This window comes from Nomascus leucogenys, chromosome 22a, assembly GCF_006542625.1.
Source record: "Nomascus leucogenys isolate Asia chromosome 22a, Asia_NLE_v1, whole genome shotgun sequence".
Classification (NCBI taxonomy): domain Eukaryota; kingdom Metazoa; phylum Chordata; class Mammalia; order Primates; family Hylobatidae; genus Nomascus; species Nomascus leucogenys.
The window spans coordinates 119,698,936-119,717,901 of record NC_044402.1 but is presented as its reverse complement, the minus strand read 5'-3'; the positions used below and the strand labels follow the sequence as shown (position 1 = coordinate 119,717,901).

The window sequence follows — 18,966 nt, the reverse complement described above, 5'->3', positions numbered from 1 at the left end:
GGGCTGCTTTGAAGTTAACAAATGCAATCACAGAGAATGAGGTTCTGTCTCTATGCGTGTCAGAGTGCCAAGCCCACCGAGTAGCTTCCTGTGAATTTGGTCGTCAACTAAGTCATGATTGCTGGAACGTCACGACAACTAGGAGGCTCTACATTACCATGTCGCGACAGGTAGAAGCCCACAGTTACTACCAGCAGGAAAAGTCAGGGAATCAAAACTGAATATAGGAAATAAAATTGGGCGGCGCATTCGCCTTCTACGAATCTTGACTCACTCGGGCTGCCGTCGTTGCCCTGGGATATCTGAAGAGGCCGTTTCCTGCGCGTCCTGTATCTATGGAGACGGCAATATGGAGGCGATGTAAGTTCTGAGCGTTAGTCCCAGGGTCCCAGGGTCCCAGGGAGCGGCGCGAGTGGCCAGGGAAGGTATCTGTCCCGGGAGACCCTATCCTTCGGAAAATCGTGGCCAGAGGTCCCCTCCATGCCCTTCAGAGAGCCCCATGGGACTGAGTCTTGGGCGAGATCAATCAGATTAAGGATTCCGAAGAGAAAGAAGAAACAGCTCTAAGTGTATTTTGTCCCCCTTTGTTTCATCTATTTCTTTCTCCCTCGACTCTATACGACGACCTGCCACTTTTTCTAGTGGTCATCTTGGAGATTTTTAGATCAGCAATTAGGCAAATAAAGGAAGCTCATGATATATATTTTTTAAAGTCCTCGAAATTGGAAACTTCAATTTAAAACAAAACAAATCCTAAACAAAACAAAAAACCTCGCTTGCCCAGTCTCTTCACAACGACTGCAGATGTGTGAGTCTTTTGGAAGAATAGTGCAGGCTAGTGGGAAAGTTATGGTTGTTAATTACTATAACATGGGTTTGTTTAGTGCTGTTTCAAATCCTCTGTTTCATTCGAGCTGCACATCAACTTTGTGAAATCGTCAGGTTAACCCACATTTTACAGGCGAGGAGACTGAGGCTCCGGGAGATGGAGAAATTTGCCTATCCCTGTAGAGTCTGAGAAGATGCTGGCACCCAGCATCCCTTGCCCTGGGACCACTTCCCTAGCCCCATGACCTGGGTTGGACCAGCTTTCTACCCCATCATCTCTCATCTCTTCTATGCACTCTCTGGAATAGTTTCATGTGTTGAGTGGAGACTTTTTCAGAGCTCTGAGGCAGGAGCTGTCTGTACAATCCCCTGAGGTCAGAGGCATTAATGAGTCAGGACAGGGCTGCAAGACCATCCCGTGGCAGAAAAGTAATGGACTCTCTCTGTGTCTCCTCAGCTTACATTTCTTTGATTTCATCTGAACGTCCAGTTCACAATTGGAGGTAGGAGCCTTGCCTGCTTTGTCTGGTGCCTAGCACAGTACCTGGTACATAATAGGCACTCAGTAAGTGCTTTGTGAATGAACGAACGACTGAATCTAGATAGTCCCCTCCAGAGGGTTTAGACATGTTGCCAACTAGGAAAGCCAGGGTCAACAGAATCTTCCGCTTTGGAAGGGTGTTGGTGGGTGGTGGGGGAGGGATAAGAGAGTGTCTGATGGAACTGTAGAAATTCCTAAAGGGTGATCATGAAATTGTTTGCTAAATCTGAATACATTAAAATAAGGAACTGAACGACAAACTTTAAAAAGGATCATTTTAGGCCAAATAAATGGACAAGTCACACGTAATCATAAACTGTTATAAGAATTAAAATACCTGTAAGGGAGAATTGCTTGAGCCCGGGAGGTGCAGGTTGCAGTGAGCCGAGATCTTGCCACTGCACTCCAGCCTGGGCAACAGAGTGAGACTCTGTCTTAAATAAATAAATAAATAAATAAATAAATAAAATCCCTGTAAAGACTTTACAACACTGCTGCCTGGCACTTGGGTTCTCAGTACATGTTAATAGACATTATTATTTTTGAGATTGTTATTCGAAGAAGTGGGGGAGGTGGGGGAGGATACTGAGTAGTCTGAAAAATAAACATTCGTTCAAAAAAGGTATTAAAGTGATGCTGTCCAATGTGGTAGCCAATAGCCATATGTAGCTATTCAGCACTGAAAGTATGGGTAGTCCAAATTGAGATGTGCTGTAAGTGTGAAATGCACACCAGATTTCAAAGTCTTAATACAAAATAAGATAGTAAAGTACCTCAATAATTTCATATCGAATACATATTCAATGTAGCATTTTTGATATGATGGGTTAAATAAAATGTATCATTATAATTAATTTTACTTGTGTCTTTTTACTTTTTTAATGTGGCTACTAGAATGTTTTAAAATACACATGTGGATTGCATTATATTTTGGGGGGCAGTGCCATGTTCTATGATTTCATGCATGATGGCTTCGTGTCAAGTGTAAAGGGAAATCAGAGATGAACCATTTGAGGTAAGTCACTATAGGGATCTGCAAACCACTTCCACATGTGCCTGAGTGGGGTTGGCTTAGTCTTGGTGTGTGAGTGTGAAAATTGCTATCCTTTTGTCGAGGTAACAAAGTCACACTTGAGTGTGTGTGCTAAAGGAAGCCAGCTAAAGGAAGAGGGGATTCGAGGTGATGGAGCCAGAGCTAGTCTGAGATACTTTGTGTCCCTTAGATCGAGGTCAAGCATCCTTTTGAGCATTTGGTGAAAACTGTGGCCATTCCTCCTGGAAAACAGACATGTATGCATACATAGCATCTGGCATATACTTTACATATGTGTCACATATATTTGCATATGATTTCAGCTACAGTCATCGAGGATCCCTCTGCTCTAGAGATGGATTGACTTACGCTTTGATTGATCTATTTCAGTGATGTTTACCTTAACAGGTTGTAGACTGGTGGAGGAAACCCAGAAGGTAGAGAATCCGTCAGTCTCATTTGCCTCTTCTTTCCCCCTTATTTCTCTTCTCACAAGAGGCAAGAGTGTTCAGAGGAAACAAGCAGAGAGTAAAAGCCAGATAAAGGTAATGCACACACTTCAGTAACACCCACTGGAGCTTGCTGAGCAGTGCCAAGTGTGGCCACAGAGGGGCATAGTGGGGTGGGCCCTGTCCCCAAGTCCGTCTTTGGAGTGCCTTTCCTGATGGTGAGTCCCTAGGCTCCTAGGCAAAGCCCTGGATCTCATGTACAGCCTCATTCCTCATGGTGCCAGCTAGCACCTGTTGCCAGAGCTGGGAAGCAGACCCTCTCCTCCATGACAAAGAGGGCCATGAGAGTCTCCTCCTTCAGCCTCTCTTTCTCATGTCACTCCTGTTTCCCCTCCCCTCTGCTCTCTTCCCAGCTCCATACTCAGAGTGCTCCCTTTGGACTGTGTCCCAAGGGCCTGATGCTAACCCAAGCTCCAAGCTCCATCGTGAGGTCCAGGAACAGCCGGGACCACACCATGAACTCTGGTGGATCCTGCCTGAGTGCCAGTACAGTGGCCATCCCTGCCATCAACGACAGCAGTGCAGCCATGAGTGCCTGCAGCACCATCAGCGCCCAGGTAAGGATGCAGCCAGAGCAGGCAGAGCAGGGTGTGGCAGGGCCAGGGCGGTGCATGGGTGGCAGGGCAGTGGGGTGGGAATCTGAGAGGCCCTGACTCTTCCCTCTGCATCTTAGCACTAGACCTTGTCTAGACTTTCCTTGTCACCTTTCTTCCATGAGTCACTCAGGAAAGAAAATACTGTATTGGCCATTGAACACACTCAGTAAATATTGAAACTGAGAATGTAAGCTCCAAGAGAAAAGGGATTTGTCAGTCCTGTTCACCATTGTATCACCAAGCACACTGCAGTGCTGGGAGCAGTGAGTGCCTGAGAGGCCGTGGGGTAGGAGAGTGCCAGGGAGGAACGAGTCAGAGGCTGGTTGGATAGCCAGGATTTCTCTTTCCTAGAAAGTTCTTCCGGCCTTGACTCCTAGGACTTTGTGTTTGACCAATAATGTATGGATACTGTTTACTTTTTGCAGCTCTTTGTAGTTCTCTCTATGTGATGATGCAGCTGTCCAGGGGTGTAACTATGGGTATGGCTTTGTGTATGATGCAGTGTGTGTCTGTGTTGTGTGGTGTACAGTGCCCACCTCCTTAGGTGTGCTGCCCTTGCCTCCTTGTGGACTGAGGGTCGTGTTTTAAAAGACATCTCTGTCCTCTGTGCCATTCTGGGCCTGTTTGCCCTTGGGTTCACTCACTGCCCTTCCCTGCTGTGCTCTGAGCTAGGAGGAGATTGGAAGATGGGATGAAGGGAGAAGCCAGGGCATTTCTCTTCCTCTCTCTGTTGTTCACAGTGTCTCTGTCAGCAGCTGCATTTCCCCTGTGGCTCCAGTTCCCACCAGACAGGCCTCAAGGCTGTATTGACCCCACCACTTCCAACCTAGGTGTGGTGGCAGCTTCTTGATGTTGCCAACTCCCAGGTTCCTTCACTACTCATGGTTATGCAGTAAATTTCCTTGTTGTTGTTGTTGTTGTTTGTTTGTTTGTTTTTCTTTTTTTGAGACAGAGTCTCGCACTGTCACCAGGGCTGGAGTGCAATGGCGCAATCTCAGCTCACTGCAACCTCCGCCTCCCGGGTTTAAGCGATTCTCCTGCCACAGCCTCCCAAGTAGCTGGGATTGCAGGCGCCTGCTACCATGCCCGGCTAATTTTTTGTATTTTTAGTAGAGACGGGGGTTTCACCATATTGGCCAGGCTGGTCTCGAACTCCTGACTTCGTGATCCGCCCACCTTGGCCTCCCAAAGTGCTGGGATTACAGGTGTGAGCCACTGCACCTGGCCACAGTAAATTCCCTATTTTAAACATTCAGAGTGGCTTCTGTTTTCCTGCCTGGACACTGACTGATGCACCAAATGATATTACAGTAAATTACCTCCCATCATCCATGTCACCTTTCTTCCATAGGTGACTCAGGAAAGAAAATAGTATACTGGCCATCAGACACACTCAGTAAATATTGAAACTGAGAATGTAAGCTCCAAGAGAAAAGGGATTTGTCAGTCCTGTTCACCATTGTAGTCCCAGCACCTAGCACAGTGTCTGGTGCATGATAGGTACTCAAAAAATATTTGTTGAATAGATGACTATATCCTTATATTATTCAACAATATAAAAGCAATACTTGGTCAAAGATAAAATAAAATGCTGGCCGTGCATGATGGCTCACACCTGTAATCCCAGCACTTTGGGAGGCCAAGGTGGGTGGATCACCTGAGGTCAGGAGTTCAAGACCTGCCTGACCAACATGGTGAAACCCTGTCTCTACAAAAATACAAAAATCAGCCAGGCATGGCGGGTGCCTGTAATCCCAGCTACTCAGGAAACTAAGGCGAGAAAATCACTTGAACCTGGGAGGCAATGAGCCGAGATTGTGCCATTATACTGCAGCCTGGGCGACAGAGCGAGACTCTTACAAAACAAAAAACAAAAAAAAAAAGATAAAATGCCAATGAGTTGAGTGCTCGTGGCAATGACCGTGGTAGGAGGAGGCATCCAGTTCATCCTCCCTCCACCTTACCGCCCCAGGGGGGTTTCCACGCCCCCTCCTTCTTCATCTAGAAAGGGGTGATGGATAAGTCTATGGAAAGATTTTCCATTATAGATGGAAACGCCGCACATGGCAGCACTAGCATCAATCACCAGGAGCAGCACTTGGAGTGGCCCCAGAAGTCAGGGGATAGGTGGGGTGAACAGCAAGCAAATTGGCTCCTCCTCTACCCCACCAGCCAATTGAGGAATGGGAGAGGGAATGGTGCAGAGGGAACTGTGGTCTGGAAAAGGGCCTGGGATAGACTGCTCTAGCTAGGAGAGGCATCTGTAGCAAGGGGCAAGACTGGGAGGAGGAAGAGGGGAGGAGGCACCTGATGGGGTGGTATCTGAGGGTGCACTCAGGAACAGAACAGAAGCCTGCATTTGTGTGTTTGCACAGAGTAGCTGATGGAGCCACCCAGGGAAGGCTTCAGGGGCCGGGGCTCTAGTTGCAAAACAGTTCCAGTCTTGGAAGAGGTGATGTCTGACTTCAGGGCCTACCTGCCTCTCACCATCTGTCTCCAGACCATCCCTCAGGGGTGAGGGGTGGTGTCAATCATTGTTTTTCTGTCTTGTCTTTTATTTTCTTAGTGGTGGAGGAGGAAGACCTTCACCTGTTCTCTGGGTCTTGGCATCCCACCCTGCTGATACATCCTTTCTGCTCCCCCTTCTCCCTGCCACCCGAACAGCCTGCAAGCTCCATGGGCACTCAGATGCACTCCCCAAAGAAGCAGAAGAGAGTGAACAAGAGGGTCATCTGGGGCATTGAGGTGGCCGAGGAGCTGCACTGGAAAGGCTGGGAGCTAGGAAAGGAGACCACAAGGAGTCTGGTTCTGAAAAATCGATCCTTGAAACTCCAGAAGATGAAGTACAGGTACCAGTATAAGGGATCAAGGACCCAGCGCCAGAGCCTTGAGCCCCGAAAGCAGGCTCTCTTCAAAACAAAACAAAACAAACAAAAAAACCTTTAACATGCTATATAAAAGCCAGTGAGTGTTTAAAACACGTGCAGTATGAATAATTGTGCAGCTATAGTCCATTCTTTTTCATTGTGGTGTAGTGTCCCAATGTGTGCCTGTACCACAGTGTATTCATCCAGAATGAAGGAAGTTTGGGCTGTTTCTAGTTTGGGACTGTTAACAACATTCATGTATATGTGTCCAGTTACATAAGTACAAGAGTTTTTCTGGGGAATACCAGGTACTATGAAGGCTCATGTGATTTTGGAGTCTTATGAAGGTTTTTTTTGTTTGTTTGTTTTTCTACGTAGTTGTTAAATTGGTGACCTTGCGGGATGGAGCCTTCTATTCCACCACCTTGCTCCACCTTCTGTCTTTTCTGGGGAATAGACGTAGGAATAGAATTGCTGAGGCTTGGGCCATGTACCTGTTCACTTACTATAGATAAGCCAAACTATTTCCCAGAGTGCATGGATTTCTTTAGACACCCACCAGCATCATTAGAGAGTTCCCATTCCTCCACATCCTTACCAATAACTGCTATTGTCAGAATTTAAAATTTTTGCCAATAATGGTAACTTGTGGTTTTAATTTGCATTTCCTTGATTACTGATGAATGAGGATGAGTGTCTTTTTGTAGGTTATTGACACTTTGCATTTCTTCATGTGTGAAATTTATGATCAAGTCTGTGGCCATTTTTCTCTTACATTATCTTGTCTTTTTTCTTTTTGGTGTAAATTCTTATCCCAATTACAATCCCTTTGTCAGTTATGCGTTGTGGATATCTTCTCTCATCTTATGATTTGTCTTTACTCCCTTTATTGTGTCTTTTGAAGAATAAAAGTTCTGAATTTTAAAGGTATCAACTTTATCAGTCTTTTTATTTTATGATTGGTGCTTTTTTATGCTTCTCCTAAGAAGTCCTCCTCTACCCCTAGGTCATTAAGATATTTTCCTCTAGTATCTTCTAAAGACTTTATATTTTTGCCTTTTATATTTGTCTTTTATCTATATGGAATTGATTTTTATGAATAGTAAATCTTGATAGCTGGTAGTATACATCCTCCTACTTAATTCTTCTTCAAGATTGTCTTGGCTATTCTTGGCCCTTCCTTTGATCTTTTGTATAAATATTCAAATCAGCTTATCATACATGCACATAAAACAGTTCTTGAGATTTTGATTGGGATTTAATTGGACCTATAGATGAATATGAGGAGAAATGATATCATTATAATATTGAGTCTTTTAATCCATGAACATGGGCTATTTCTGTATTCATTAGGTTATCTTTCCTGTCTCTCAATAAAGTGTAAAGTTTTCTCCATAGACATTTAGCATCTTTATTAATTTTTTTTTTTTTTTTTTTTTTTTTTTTTTATCATGGGCTATCTCTATATTCATTAGGTTATCTTTCCTGTCTCTCAATAAAGTGTAAAGTTTTCTCCATAGACATTTAGCACATCTTTAGTTAGACTTATTCATAAGTATTTTATATTTTTGCTGTTGTTGTATATGACATTTTTTAGTTGTTTTATTTCTGTTTGTTGCTCGTTTTTAAAATGTCATTTTTATATAGGTATTGTGTTCAGTGATCTTGGCAAATCTTCTTATTCTAATAATTTATTTGTTAATATTCTTGTTTTTTCATGCACACATTTGTATTTTAAATGGAAAATGACATTTTTTTTTCTTTCTAGTCCTTACACCTTTTGTCTTTCCTTACTGCATTGTTAAACAGAAAAGTGCTGAACAGAAGTGGTTATAGAGGCATCTTTGTTTTGTTTATCATCTCAGAGTAAAGGACTGCAATGTTTCACTATTAAGCTGTCTGGTAGGATTGATTTCCTGTAGGATTTCTGTAAAAGTGTACACCTTGTCAGATTATGGGAATATTCTTCTATTCCTGCTTTGCTGAGAATTTTTCTCATAAACACACATTAAAGTTTATCTAATTTCTTCTTTCTTTTTTTTTCTTTCTTTTCATCCTCTCTCTCTTTCTCTTTCTTTTCTTTTCTTTCTTTTCCTTCTTTCTTGTTTTTTTGAGACAGGGTCTCACTCCCTTGCCCAGGCTGGAGTATAGTGGCATTAACATGGCTCACTGTAGCCATGACCTCCTGGGCTCAAGCAGTCCTCCTACCTCAGCCTCTCAGGTAGCTGGGACTATAGGCATGCACCACCATGCCTGGCTAATTTTTAAAAATTTTTTGGTATAGACAGCGTCTTGCCATGTTGCCCAGGGTGGTCTTGAACACCTGGGCTCAAATAATACTCCCGCCTTAGGCTCTCAAAGTGCTGGGATTCCAGATGTGAGGCACTGTGCCTGGCCTGTGGAAAGATTTTTGACCACTCATTCCATTTCTTTGATGTTTTTAGGCAGAGCCGCCGTAATATTTATTGTACAATTCTTGGGTCAGTTTTGGTAAATTATATTTTATAGCAATTTTTTTCATCTAAATTTAAACATTGGTTGGTGTAAAGTTGCTGACAATGTCATTGTCTTATTAATGTTTTGAAAGTCTGCAGCAGCTGTGGTTCTGACCCACTGTGGGATGCTACAGCTCTGCTGAGGTCTCTGGAAAAGCATCCCCAGTCCCACCCTCCTCAGCCTTGGTTCCCCCACCTCAGTGCTTGGGGACTCTTTAAAATCTGGGTAACCCTTCACTGTCCCTGTCCCTCTCAGGCCTCCATGCTCATCAGAGGTACAAACACTACTCCCTTTTTGTTCAGAGTGAAGATCTCTGAGAATAGGAAGGGGAGGAGGAGTGTGGGTCCTCTTGTGACCAAACCCCTGAGTTTCCACCTCCACGTGCTCATCTCCTGATCTCTTTCTCTGTGGTCTCAGGGACTCAAGCTCCCTTGGCTGCAGGGCTTCCCTCGTTTCCTGCCTCTTCCAGTTGTTCTGAGCCCTGATCTGAGGTGCTTCCCCCCGGCTCTCTCCTGCAGGCCCCCCAAGACCAAGTTCTTCTTCACGGTCATCCCTCAGCCCATCTTCCTGAGCCCAGGCATAACCCTCACGCTCCCCATCGTCTTCCGGCCTCTGGAGGCGGTAAGGTCTGCCACAGCAAGTGAGGGCAGGGAGGCACCTGGGAACAGTGACCTCAGAAAACAGGACAGAGCAACCAGGAGCGCCCCTGCGCACACACATGCTGCCCGCTCCAGCAGCAATCTAGCTTAGGAGGCCCCGTCAAGGGCTTGGCCCCTTATCTCTTTAGACAGAGGGTGTTCCCCATGGGATGCTGGGGGTAAAGGCTGCGATATTATATTGACCATCAGAAAGCCCTACATTCCGTGGCTGGGGACGGTGACTCACTTCTGTAATCCCAGCACTTTGGGAGGCCGAGGCAGGCAGGTCACTTGAGGCCAGGAGTTCGAGACCAGCCTGGCCAACATGGCGAAACCCCTCCTCTACTAAAAAATACAAAAGTTAACCAGGCATGGTGGCACAAGCCTGTAGTCCCAGCTACTTGGGAGGCTGAGGCAGGAGAATCACTTGAACCAGGAGGTGGCTGTTGCAGTGAGCTGAGATCTCACCACTGCACTCCAGCCTGGGTGACAGAGCGAGACTCAAAAAAAGAAAAAAGAAAAGAAACCCCTTCTACATTCCTTGGCCTCTTCCTGCCACTCCCCACCCACATTTCCTCAAAATACTTTTTCCACAAAAGAGGCTCTAATCTTTGAGATCAAGACAACATAGGTGCCCAGCTCCCCTCAGAGACTGACGTGGGGGCCATGGCCCGGCCCTCCCCTCAGCGGTTGTGTTGGGGGTGGCTGAGGGTGGGCGGGATGTGCAGTCCCTGAGTGCCACTGATGGATGACTGTCCCTGCCCCACCTCACACTGCAGAAGGAGTACGTGGACCAGCTGTGGTTTGAGAAAGCTGAGGGGATGTTCTGTGTGGGCCTGCGGGCCACCCTGCCCTGCCACAGGCTGATCTGCCCACCATCCCTGCAGCTGCCCATATGTGCTGTGGGAGACACGACCGAGGCCTGGTTTGCCCTGGATAATGTGGGGTGAGGAAGAGGCTGAGGTGCAGGGCGGGAGAGCAAGAGCTGTGAGGAGGGTGTCTGGACACAGGAGAGACAGGCATACCCTTGTGGGGGTAGGATAGTCTGAGGTTCTGCCCAGCGTCCCTGACTTGCTACTGCAGGAGCAGGGGCCGGGAGCCCAGTGCCCTGACCTGCCCCCCACCCCCAGGGACCTGCCCACCTTCTTCACCTGGGAGTTCTCCAGCCCATTCCAGATGCTGCCCACCATGGGGCTCCTGGAGCCAGGCCAGGCCTCTCAGATCAAGGTGACATTTCAGCCCCTTACAGCTGTCATCCACGAGGTGCAGGCCACGTGCTGGTACGGGGCGGGCAGCCGGCAGAGGAGCAGCATCCAGCTGCAGGCTGTGGGTGAGGCCCGACCTCCCACCGTCCCCAGACCGGCCCCTGCTGCACCTTCTGGGGGCAGGCCTCAGTGTCCCCCACCTCCCATCTGGCCTGGCCCCCGCCTCCACCGGCCTCCTGCCCTCCCCCGAGCCCCGAAGGCTTTGCCTTTTGTCTTCCATGATGTTACAGACTAAATTTTCCCTGGGGCCACCTGCTTTCTTCAAGAGGCTGTTCAGCTGGGGCCACAGAGGCCCTGGCGGGTTCCCCCAAGACTCCCCCATCTCTGCCCCAGCCAAGTGCGCCCAGCTGCTGGTGAGCATAAAGCACAAGTGTCCGGAGGACCAGGATGCCGAGGGCTTCCAGAAGCTGTTGTACTTTGGCTCTGTTGCTGTGGGCTGCACCTCGGAGAGGCAGATCAGGCTACACAACCCGTCGGCGGTAGGCACCAGGCAGGAGGGGCGGCGGGACTCACGGCCCCCAGGACTGGAGTTTCCTAAAATCACCGCCTTACAGAATGCCCCCTTTTCTCTCTACGCCTTTGGCCCCAAGCCTCATGTAACCCATGTCAGCTGTCAACAGGTGTGTCCTTCTCCTCAGCTGGGGGCTGGGCTGGGGTATACTCCGGCTCCCTAGAGCCACGAGCAGCCCTAAGACTGTCCTGACCCCAGGACCACAGTTAGCTGTGATGGTACCCTGGGGAGAATTAAAAGGTGCCCGCTTTGGGCAGGGCACACGACTCCGCCCCTTCTCTCCTCCTGGTAGGGCAGTCTGGCTAGTGGGGCACAGGCTGGATGCCAGCTGCCCTCACCCCCTTAGCTGGGCACGTCAGTACAATGCGTAGACTGTCGCATCATCCAGTGCTCCGCTCTGTGACCTGATGCTTTGTCCTTCTGCCTGGCCCCACAGGTAAATGCCCCCTTCAGGATTGAAATTTCCCCGGATAAACTGACCGAAGACCAGGCCTTCTCATGCCCCACGGCCCATGGCATCGTGCTCCCGGGAGAGAAGAAATGCGTGTCAGTGTTCTTCCGCCCCAAGACTCTGGACACCAGAACTGTGGACTACTGCTCCATCATGCCTTCTGGCTGTGCCTCCAAGACCCTGCTTAAAGTCGTTGGTTTCTGTAGAGGTACCAGTGACCCCAGGGGTCTCCCCTGGGGACAGGAGCAGCCCATGCTGAAGATTCTGAAGAGCTCCTTCCCCGCTCCTAGGAGGCGGGGCCCCCTTGCCTCAGCCTGGGTGTCTGCTGCCCCCTGGTGGCCCCATGAGGAATCATTTGTGACTACCTGGAGATCCCAGTCCCACCTGCACCTAGTGGTGCTGGAGATCTGCTCAGGCTGCCAGGGCTCTGGGCCTGTAGCCTGGCCCTGAGAGTACCACCTCCCTTCAGTGGGACCTTGTCTAAGACATTTTTGGGGAAGCTGACACCCCATCTCCTGTGTCCAGGCCCTGCTGTGTCCCTGCAGCACTATTGTGTCAACTTCAGCTGGGTCAACCTTGGGGAGCGCTCTGAGCAGCCCCTGTGGATTGAGAACCAGTCGGACTGCACGGCCCACTTCCAGTTTGCCATCGACTGCCTGGAGAGTGTCTTTAGCATCAGGCCTGCCTTTGGGACCCTGGTGGGCAAGGCCCGTATGACCCTGCACTGTGCCTTCCAGCCCACTCACCCCATCATCTGCTTTCGGCGTGTGGCCTGTCTCATCCACCACCAGGTGAGTCGTGGGGAGGGCGTGAGGCTGAGGGAGGAGGGGCTTCCCTGGGGCCCAGTGATGATGACAAGGCTTGGTGGGCACTCCCCTGTATTCTGGAACTTCTAGGGCTGTCTGCCTGGTGGTCTCCCACTCCTAGGCCCCAGCCCTGGCTTTTGGAGCCAGTGTGTGGCCTGGGCACAGGGGAGATCACTCTGTGCCAGTCTTGCCCTGCTACCAGGCCAGGCACTTTGCTGCTGCTGTGCTCATGGGCTGGGAGAGGGAGGTTTGGACCCACAGCCTCCCACGCTCCCGCCGAGCCCTGCAGGCTTTGCCTTTTCTTTGCCTTCCATGACTTCACAGACTAATTCTTCCCTGAAGCCACCCCACATAGCATGCATAGGGCAGAGAGCTTTCAAGTTAGACCCCAACCCTAGGCCCCTGGACATGATCAGACACATTGTGCCCTGACCAGCAGGTGCCTGGCCAAGATGGCAAACAGGGCTGAAATGTAACCCATGATCCCTCCCTGAGCTGGTGCCCAGGCTTGGGCTGTGTCTGTGTACCTGGAGGAATGGGTGCCTTTCTCTAATTCTTGTGACAGTTTAGTATGGGCTGGGGGAGGCCTTGGAAATGGAGGAAAGAACAGAAGCCCAAAGGGGAGGCCTGATGAGGCAGCCCCCATATTCTCCTCCCTTGGGAGGGCCTGAATTCTAGTTTGGCAGGCCTCTGGGCTGGCAGTAGAGTGGGTGGGAGAATGCCCAGGGGCCATGGCAGAGGGGAAGGGTGGGTAATGGCTGGGTGTCCTAAGGACAGGGGTGCTCTCTCCTGACCTTCCCTGGACTCCTGCTGTGCCCTGGCTGAGCCAGACCACTGCTGAGTGGTCGCTCACTGGCCATCTGGAGCTTCTGCCCCACTGCCTCTGTTACTCTGTCTGCCCAGCTTCTGTCCTCAGTTCAACCCCCAGCGCCCCCCTTGCCCTACCACCCCTCCCATGCCCTATCACACACAGACAAATGTCATAGGACCCACTGTTCCTGGACCTGATGGGGACCTGCCACTCGGACAGCACCAAGCCAGCCATCCTGAAGCCTCAGCACCTCACCTGGTACCGCACACACCTGGCTCGGGGCCTGACGCTCTACCCCCCTGACATCCTGGATGCCATGCTGAAGGAGAAGAAGCTGGCGCAGGACCAGAACGGGGCTCTCATGATTCCCATCCAGGTACAGTGCCCTCCCCAGCTGCATATCCCTTCTCTAGTGATTCTTGGGCAATCCCATGCCGCCAGGGTCCCATGGGCACCATTAGTAGTCGGGGTGACTGGGTGACTGGTGCAGCCTTTCTAGACAGGAGTGTGCCCAGGAGTGGCAACAGCAAGAGGAATGGCAGTTGAGCCCTATCCACCTGTCTTTCCCCATGCAGGATCTGGAGGACGTGCCAGCCCCGCAGTACCCTTATATCCCCCCCATGGCCGAGTTCTTCTTCGACGGCACCAGCGACATGACCATCTTCCCCCCGCCCGTCAGTATAGAGCCTGTCGAGGTAGACTTTGGTGCCTGCCCAGGGCCTGAGGCCCCCAACCCTATACCCCTGTGCCTGATGAACCACACCAAGGGCAAGATCATGGTGGTCTGGACGCGAAGGTCTGACTGCCCCTTCTGGGTGACTCCAGAAAGCTGTGACGTGCCCCCACTCAAGTCCACGGCCATGCGCCTGCACTTCCAGCCGCCTCACCCCAATTGCCTTTACATGGTGGAGCTCGAAGCCTTCGCCATCTATAAGGTGTGTGCACGCAATGAGAGGGAGGAATGCGGGGTCTCTGCTAGGAGCCTGAGTGGCTGGGTCAGGTGGCAGGGGGTGACCAAGGGTGGCTTCAGGCTCCATCCTCTGCGTGCCAGGCTTTCTCTTGGCTGGACAGTGGCCCCTATGGGTTTGTCTCCTCCAAAGCTCCTGGCCCAGCTTGGCCCATCTGATTTTCTCATTCTTATGTAAGTCTCCCTTCCCCTCCAAGGGAGAACTCAGCTGAGATCAAGCTGTTTTGGAAAATTGGGTGCACAGGGAGATACTCCCTGGGGCTCCTGACTAGGAGGCTTCCTGGCTTCTCTATTAGTCCTTGAATTAAGAAGTGGTCCCTCTAAAGGAGCTTTGAGTGGGCAGGAACCTGGGCCTAGAGACAAAGTCAGCAGCACCAGGTAATTGTGATGAGAAGGGCTTCTGACTCAGCTTCCCTGGGTCAGGGAACTCCGAGTGCCGGCTGTCCCCAGCCCTGCTGTTCTGGCCCCAGATGCGTGGTGCCCCCTCCTCATCCATTAGTCCTGCCCGTCCCTTCCTTCTTGACTCTGCCCACCCCACTGCCCTTGCCCAGTGGCCAAGGTGTTGGGGCCCAGAGAAAAGTAGAGCTGTGCAGTCAAGATCAGGGTCACTTACCAGCTATGTGACCTTGGGCAAGTTCCTTAATGTCTCTGAGTCCTGATCTTTTCATCTCTAACCTTAGGACCACATCCGATCTTTTGAGGAGGCTTTCCAAAGTGGAGGCTTTAGTTGCCCCCGTCCTAATGCCTTGTCAGTGGGGTAATGTCGAGGTTTGTAGGAATAAGGTTGTAGATGCCTGGCTCTGCTGAGGCTGAGCCTGTCAGATATTTAGGTTACAGGCTCTAGACCTGCACAGTCCAGTACAGCGACTGTCAGCCACACGTGGCTACTGAGCTCTTAATATGTGGCTGGTCCCAACTGAGACATGCTGTGAGTGTAAAATGCACCCTGGATTTCAAAGGCTTAGTATGAAAAGAAAGTAAAATATCTCGTTACTAATTTTATATTGGTTATATGTTAAAGTGATAAGATTTTAGATCTATTGGGTTAAATAAAATATACCATTAACATTAACTTCACGTGTTCTACTTTTTTAATGTGGCTACTGGAACATTTAAAATGACATTTGCGGCTGGCATTTGTGGCTCACATGATATTTCTATTGGCCAGCGCTTCTCTAGGCTCGTTCCTACAGAGTGAATGGTGCTTTCACATCCTAGCCCCACCCTCCTCCTGGATTGTGAGGCCTAAAGAGAGCATTGCTGTACGGATGCAGGGCCTAGCTCCCCGCAGGAAGGGCTGGGTTGGGATTCTTGTTCTCTGCATTGTCTTCCCAGGGAGGCCCTCCTGTCTGTGTCCAGTGTTGGACTCCTGCAGCACAAGGGCAGGGAGGGGCAAGGTGGGGTGCCCCACAGGGCAGACACAGGACTCTGAGCTTTTCCGTGGGTCTGGCCCCCCTGCAGGTCCTGCAGAGCTACAGTAATATTGAGGAGGACTGCACCATGTGCCCATCCTGGTGCCTGACGGTGCGGGCACGAGGCCACAGCTATTTCGCTGGCTTTGAGCACCACATCCCCCAGTATTCCCTAGATGTCCCCAAGGTAAGCGTGGCCCCAACAGCAGTGGGAGGGAGACAGGGGAGCCCTAGCTTCTGCCTTGGCCTGCGGATCCCTCTCCCATTCTCTGATAGCCTCAGAAACACATCTTTGCACCCTCCCTGGCTGACCCCACCTCCGCTGTACCAATTCTGGGTATCTGGGCTGGCTGAGGACTTGCTCCTGGGCCCCGACACTGGGACTTGGGAGAGTCTGGAGCCTGGACAGCTGGCCCCTTGCTGCTCCATTGGAAATACTCACTGGCTCCCGTGACTCTCAGGTTCAAAACCTTCCAGCTCCTGCATTTGTTTGTGTCCTGTTTACTGAATGCCTGGGTGCCCCAAGTCCTGGGCTCGGGCCCAGGGATAAGAAAGCCGCACCAGCAGCCCCTGCCTTTGGGAAGCAGCCTGCCCTATGAGAGGGAGAGCCAGCCCCATCCTCAGGAGATCATAATTCCCAGACCGCCCCAAGGCCCTTAGAAGCCCTGTCTGACCCGACAAGCAAGAGGACATAGGGCTGAAAAGCACAGAGCCTGGGGCCAGACCGCCAGCTTCCAATCCAGTTTCACCTTCGATGTCTCCTCCAGTCTCCATCGCCTGGAGGTTTTGCATTAGACTTCTGGTTGCTGGAAAAGCATCATTTTGGGACAATGTGCTTTGGGTTGATTCTGCTCCCCCCACCACCTACACTTCTGCCCTCCTATCCCAAACCTATACCACCCCAAGATTCAGCTTGGAGGCAGCTGCTTCCCAAAGGCCTTCCTGCCTCAGAGTCCCCCTCGATGTCTCCCTCGGCCCCCTTCCCTTGGCAGTTCCTCCTGGTGGGTTGTGGCCTTTATCCAGCCCAGAAGATCTGGCGTCACTCCCTTACTGGCTCACACACAGGCACTGTCACCCCAGCTGGATGGGAACCTCTGGTCAGGGATTGCAGGTTTTGTGTTTTGCAGCCTGCTCAGCTCTCAGCTGGTGCTGGCCACACCCTGGATACCTGAAGAGTGTTGGGAGCTGAGATTGTCTGGGCCGGTTTCCATCAGTTACCTGCATGAGAATTATCTAGAAGGGGTTACTTACTTTTTTATTTTGTATTTTCTGATATAGAATTTTGCTCTGTCACCAAGGCTGGAGTGCAGTGGTGCAATCTTGGCTCACTGCAACCTCTGCCTCCTGGGTTCAAGCGATTCTGTAGCCTCAGCTTCCCATGTAGCTGAGATTACAGATGCATGCCACTACAACTGGCTAATTTTTGTACTTTTAGTAGAGATGGGGCTTCACCATATTGGCCAGGCTGGTCTTGAACTCCTGCCACAAGTAATCCGCCTGCCTCAGCCTCCTAGAGTGCTGGGATTACAGGTGACAGCCACTACACCCAGCCCGAAGTGGTTACTTACTGCAGCCCCAGAGCTTCTGGACCAGGCTCTCTGAAAATGAGTTCTCCAAAGGGTGATGCAAAGACACCCTAAAATGAAACAACTTCTACTTTATCCTTGAGGAGCGGCCTTGGAGGCCTGAGTTTCCCAGGGGCCTGTGGCCCCCCGTCTCCCTGTCTGGAGGTCTCTGGAGAACAAAAGCATTCTTTGGTGTCAGCTCGTGGTCTCCTTCAATTCCCCGTTCCCAGGGCTTTGACTGGGCTGCAGGGCAGCACCTCAGATCTCCTTGGAGATAGCTCCTCCCAAGCCCCCACAGGGCCCCCGAGTGTGCGTCCCAGGGTGGAGCTCTGAGTGGGGGGCCGCTTTCCTCCTCTCCCACCCCCAGCTATTTCCAGCAGTGTCCTCCGGTGAGCCCACCTACCGCAGCCTGCTCCTGGTCAACAAAGACTGCATGCTGCTGACCTTCAGCCTGGCCCCCCAGAGAGGCTCAGACGTCATTCTTCGGCCCACCTCGGGCCTTGTGGCACCCGGGGCCCACCAGATCTTCCTCATCTGCACCTACCCCGAGGGCAGCTCCTGGAAGCAGCACACTTTCTACCTGCAGTGCAATGCTTCTCCCCAGTATCTCAAGGTAGGAGGCAGAGGGAGGGGACCTGGGTCCTTGGGAATGGGCCATAATCTTGAACCACCCTTTTCAAGGCCACATTCCGGGGTTGGCCCCTAAGATTTCCAGGGGGTCACTTCTCCTCCAGGAAGTAGCATAGTAGGGAAGGAACCTGCTTGACCACATCTGTGAACAATTCTCCCACCCCTCAGGACCTTGCCTGTCCACCTCATAGGGTCTGAGGCCAAGAAAGAGGGTGCAGAGAACTCAGAGGAAGGATCTGGGGGAGGCAAAAGACACCTGCAGGTGGTAGAGGGATATTTGGGTCCAGGCCAACAATAGGCTCTGGGGTGGTGGGCCCATGTCTGGCCCCCTGAAATGGTCTATAGCTCCTCTCTCAGTCCCTGAGTTCTTTTCAAGAATTATCTCCTGGGCCAGTCACCACTGACTCTGCTTTTGACAGAAACTGCCGGTACACAGGCTGGCAGAGGGCCTTTGACTGCCTGCTCCAAGTGGGGAAAGCTGCCTAGCCATGGCTTCCTGGACATGTTGGGGGAGCTGGGGCTGCAGAGTGAGGTCAGGGCACTGCCCTTCTTCCTCTGGCTCTAGGAGGTGAGCATGTACAGCCGGGAGGAGCCACTGCAGCTGAAGCTGGACACCCACAAAAGCCTCTACTTCAAGCCCACCTGGGTGGGCTGCTCCTCCACCAGCCCCTTCACCTTCCGCAACCCCTCGCGTCTGCCCCTGCAGTTCGAGTGGAGGGTCTCTGAGCAGCATCGAAAGCTGCTGGCTGTCCAGCCCTCCAGGGGGCTAATCCAGCCCAACGAGAGACTTGTGAGTGGCTCCCCTCCTGCCGAGTGACGGCAGCCTTCACTTCTGTCATCTCTTATTTGTGCTTATCATAGCCCAGACTTGCCATATGCACCCCCAAATTCCATCCACAGTAACCTCCCCCACCTGGCGATGAGGTTTTATTATTACTCTCACCATCCCCCCACCATTTTACAAATAATTGAGGCTTGACGAGAGGAAGCCATTTACTAAGATCATAAGTTAGACCATGCAGGGCTGAGACTGGAACCAG

General features: G+C 50.9%; 1 protein-coding gene across 2 annotated transcripts in view; it reads left to right on the top strand.

Annotated features, from left to right (window-relative positions):
• Positions 1–298: 298 nt before the first annotated feature.
• Positions 299–18,966, top strand: part of CFAP65 (cilia and flagella associated protein 65) — a 38,958-nt gene continuing 20,290 nt past the window's right edge. Inside the window, exons 1-14 of one of the 2 annotated variants that reach the window (XM_030803623.1) lie at positions 2,548–2,947; positions 3,265–3,468; positions 6,172–6,356; positions 9,389–9,491; positions 10,288–10,454; positions 10,639–10,838; positions 11,107–11,252; positions 11,721–11,943; positions 12,261–12,526; positions 13,528–13,728; positions 13,928–14,287; positions 15,781–15,918; positions 17,664–17,909; positions 18,492–18,716. In XM_030803623.1, coding sequence (XP_030659483.1) covers positions 2,795–2,947; positions 3,265–3,468; positions 6,172–6,356; positions 9,389–9,491; positions 10,288–10,454; positions 10,639–10,838; positions 11,107–11,252; positions 11,721–11,943; positions 12,261–12,526; positions 13,528–13,728; positions 13,928–14,287; positions 15,781–15,918; positions 17,664–17,909; positions 18,492–18,716 — 2,817 coding nt within the window. In that variant the 5' untranslated portion in view covers positions 2,548–2,794. Of the gene's footprint in view, positions 361–1,285; positions 1,332–2,547; positions 2,948–3,264; positions 3,469–6,171; positions 6,357–9,388; positions 9,492–10,287; positions 10,455–10,638; positions 10,839–11,106; positions 11,253–11,720; positions 11,944–12,260; positions 12,527–13,527; positions 13,729–13,927; positions 15,392–15,780; positions 15,919–17,663; positions 17,910–18,491; positions 18,717–18,966 lie in introns of those variants that run through there. The other variant, XM_030803622.1, reaches the window with a different exon arrangement.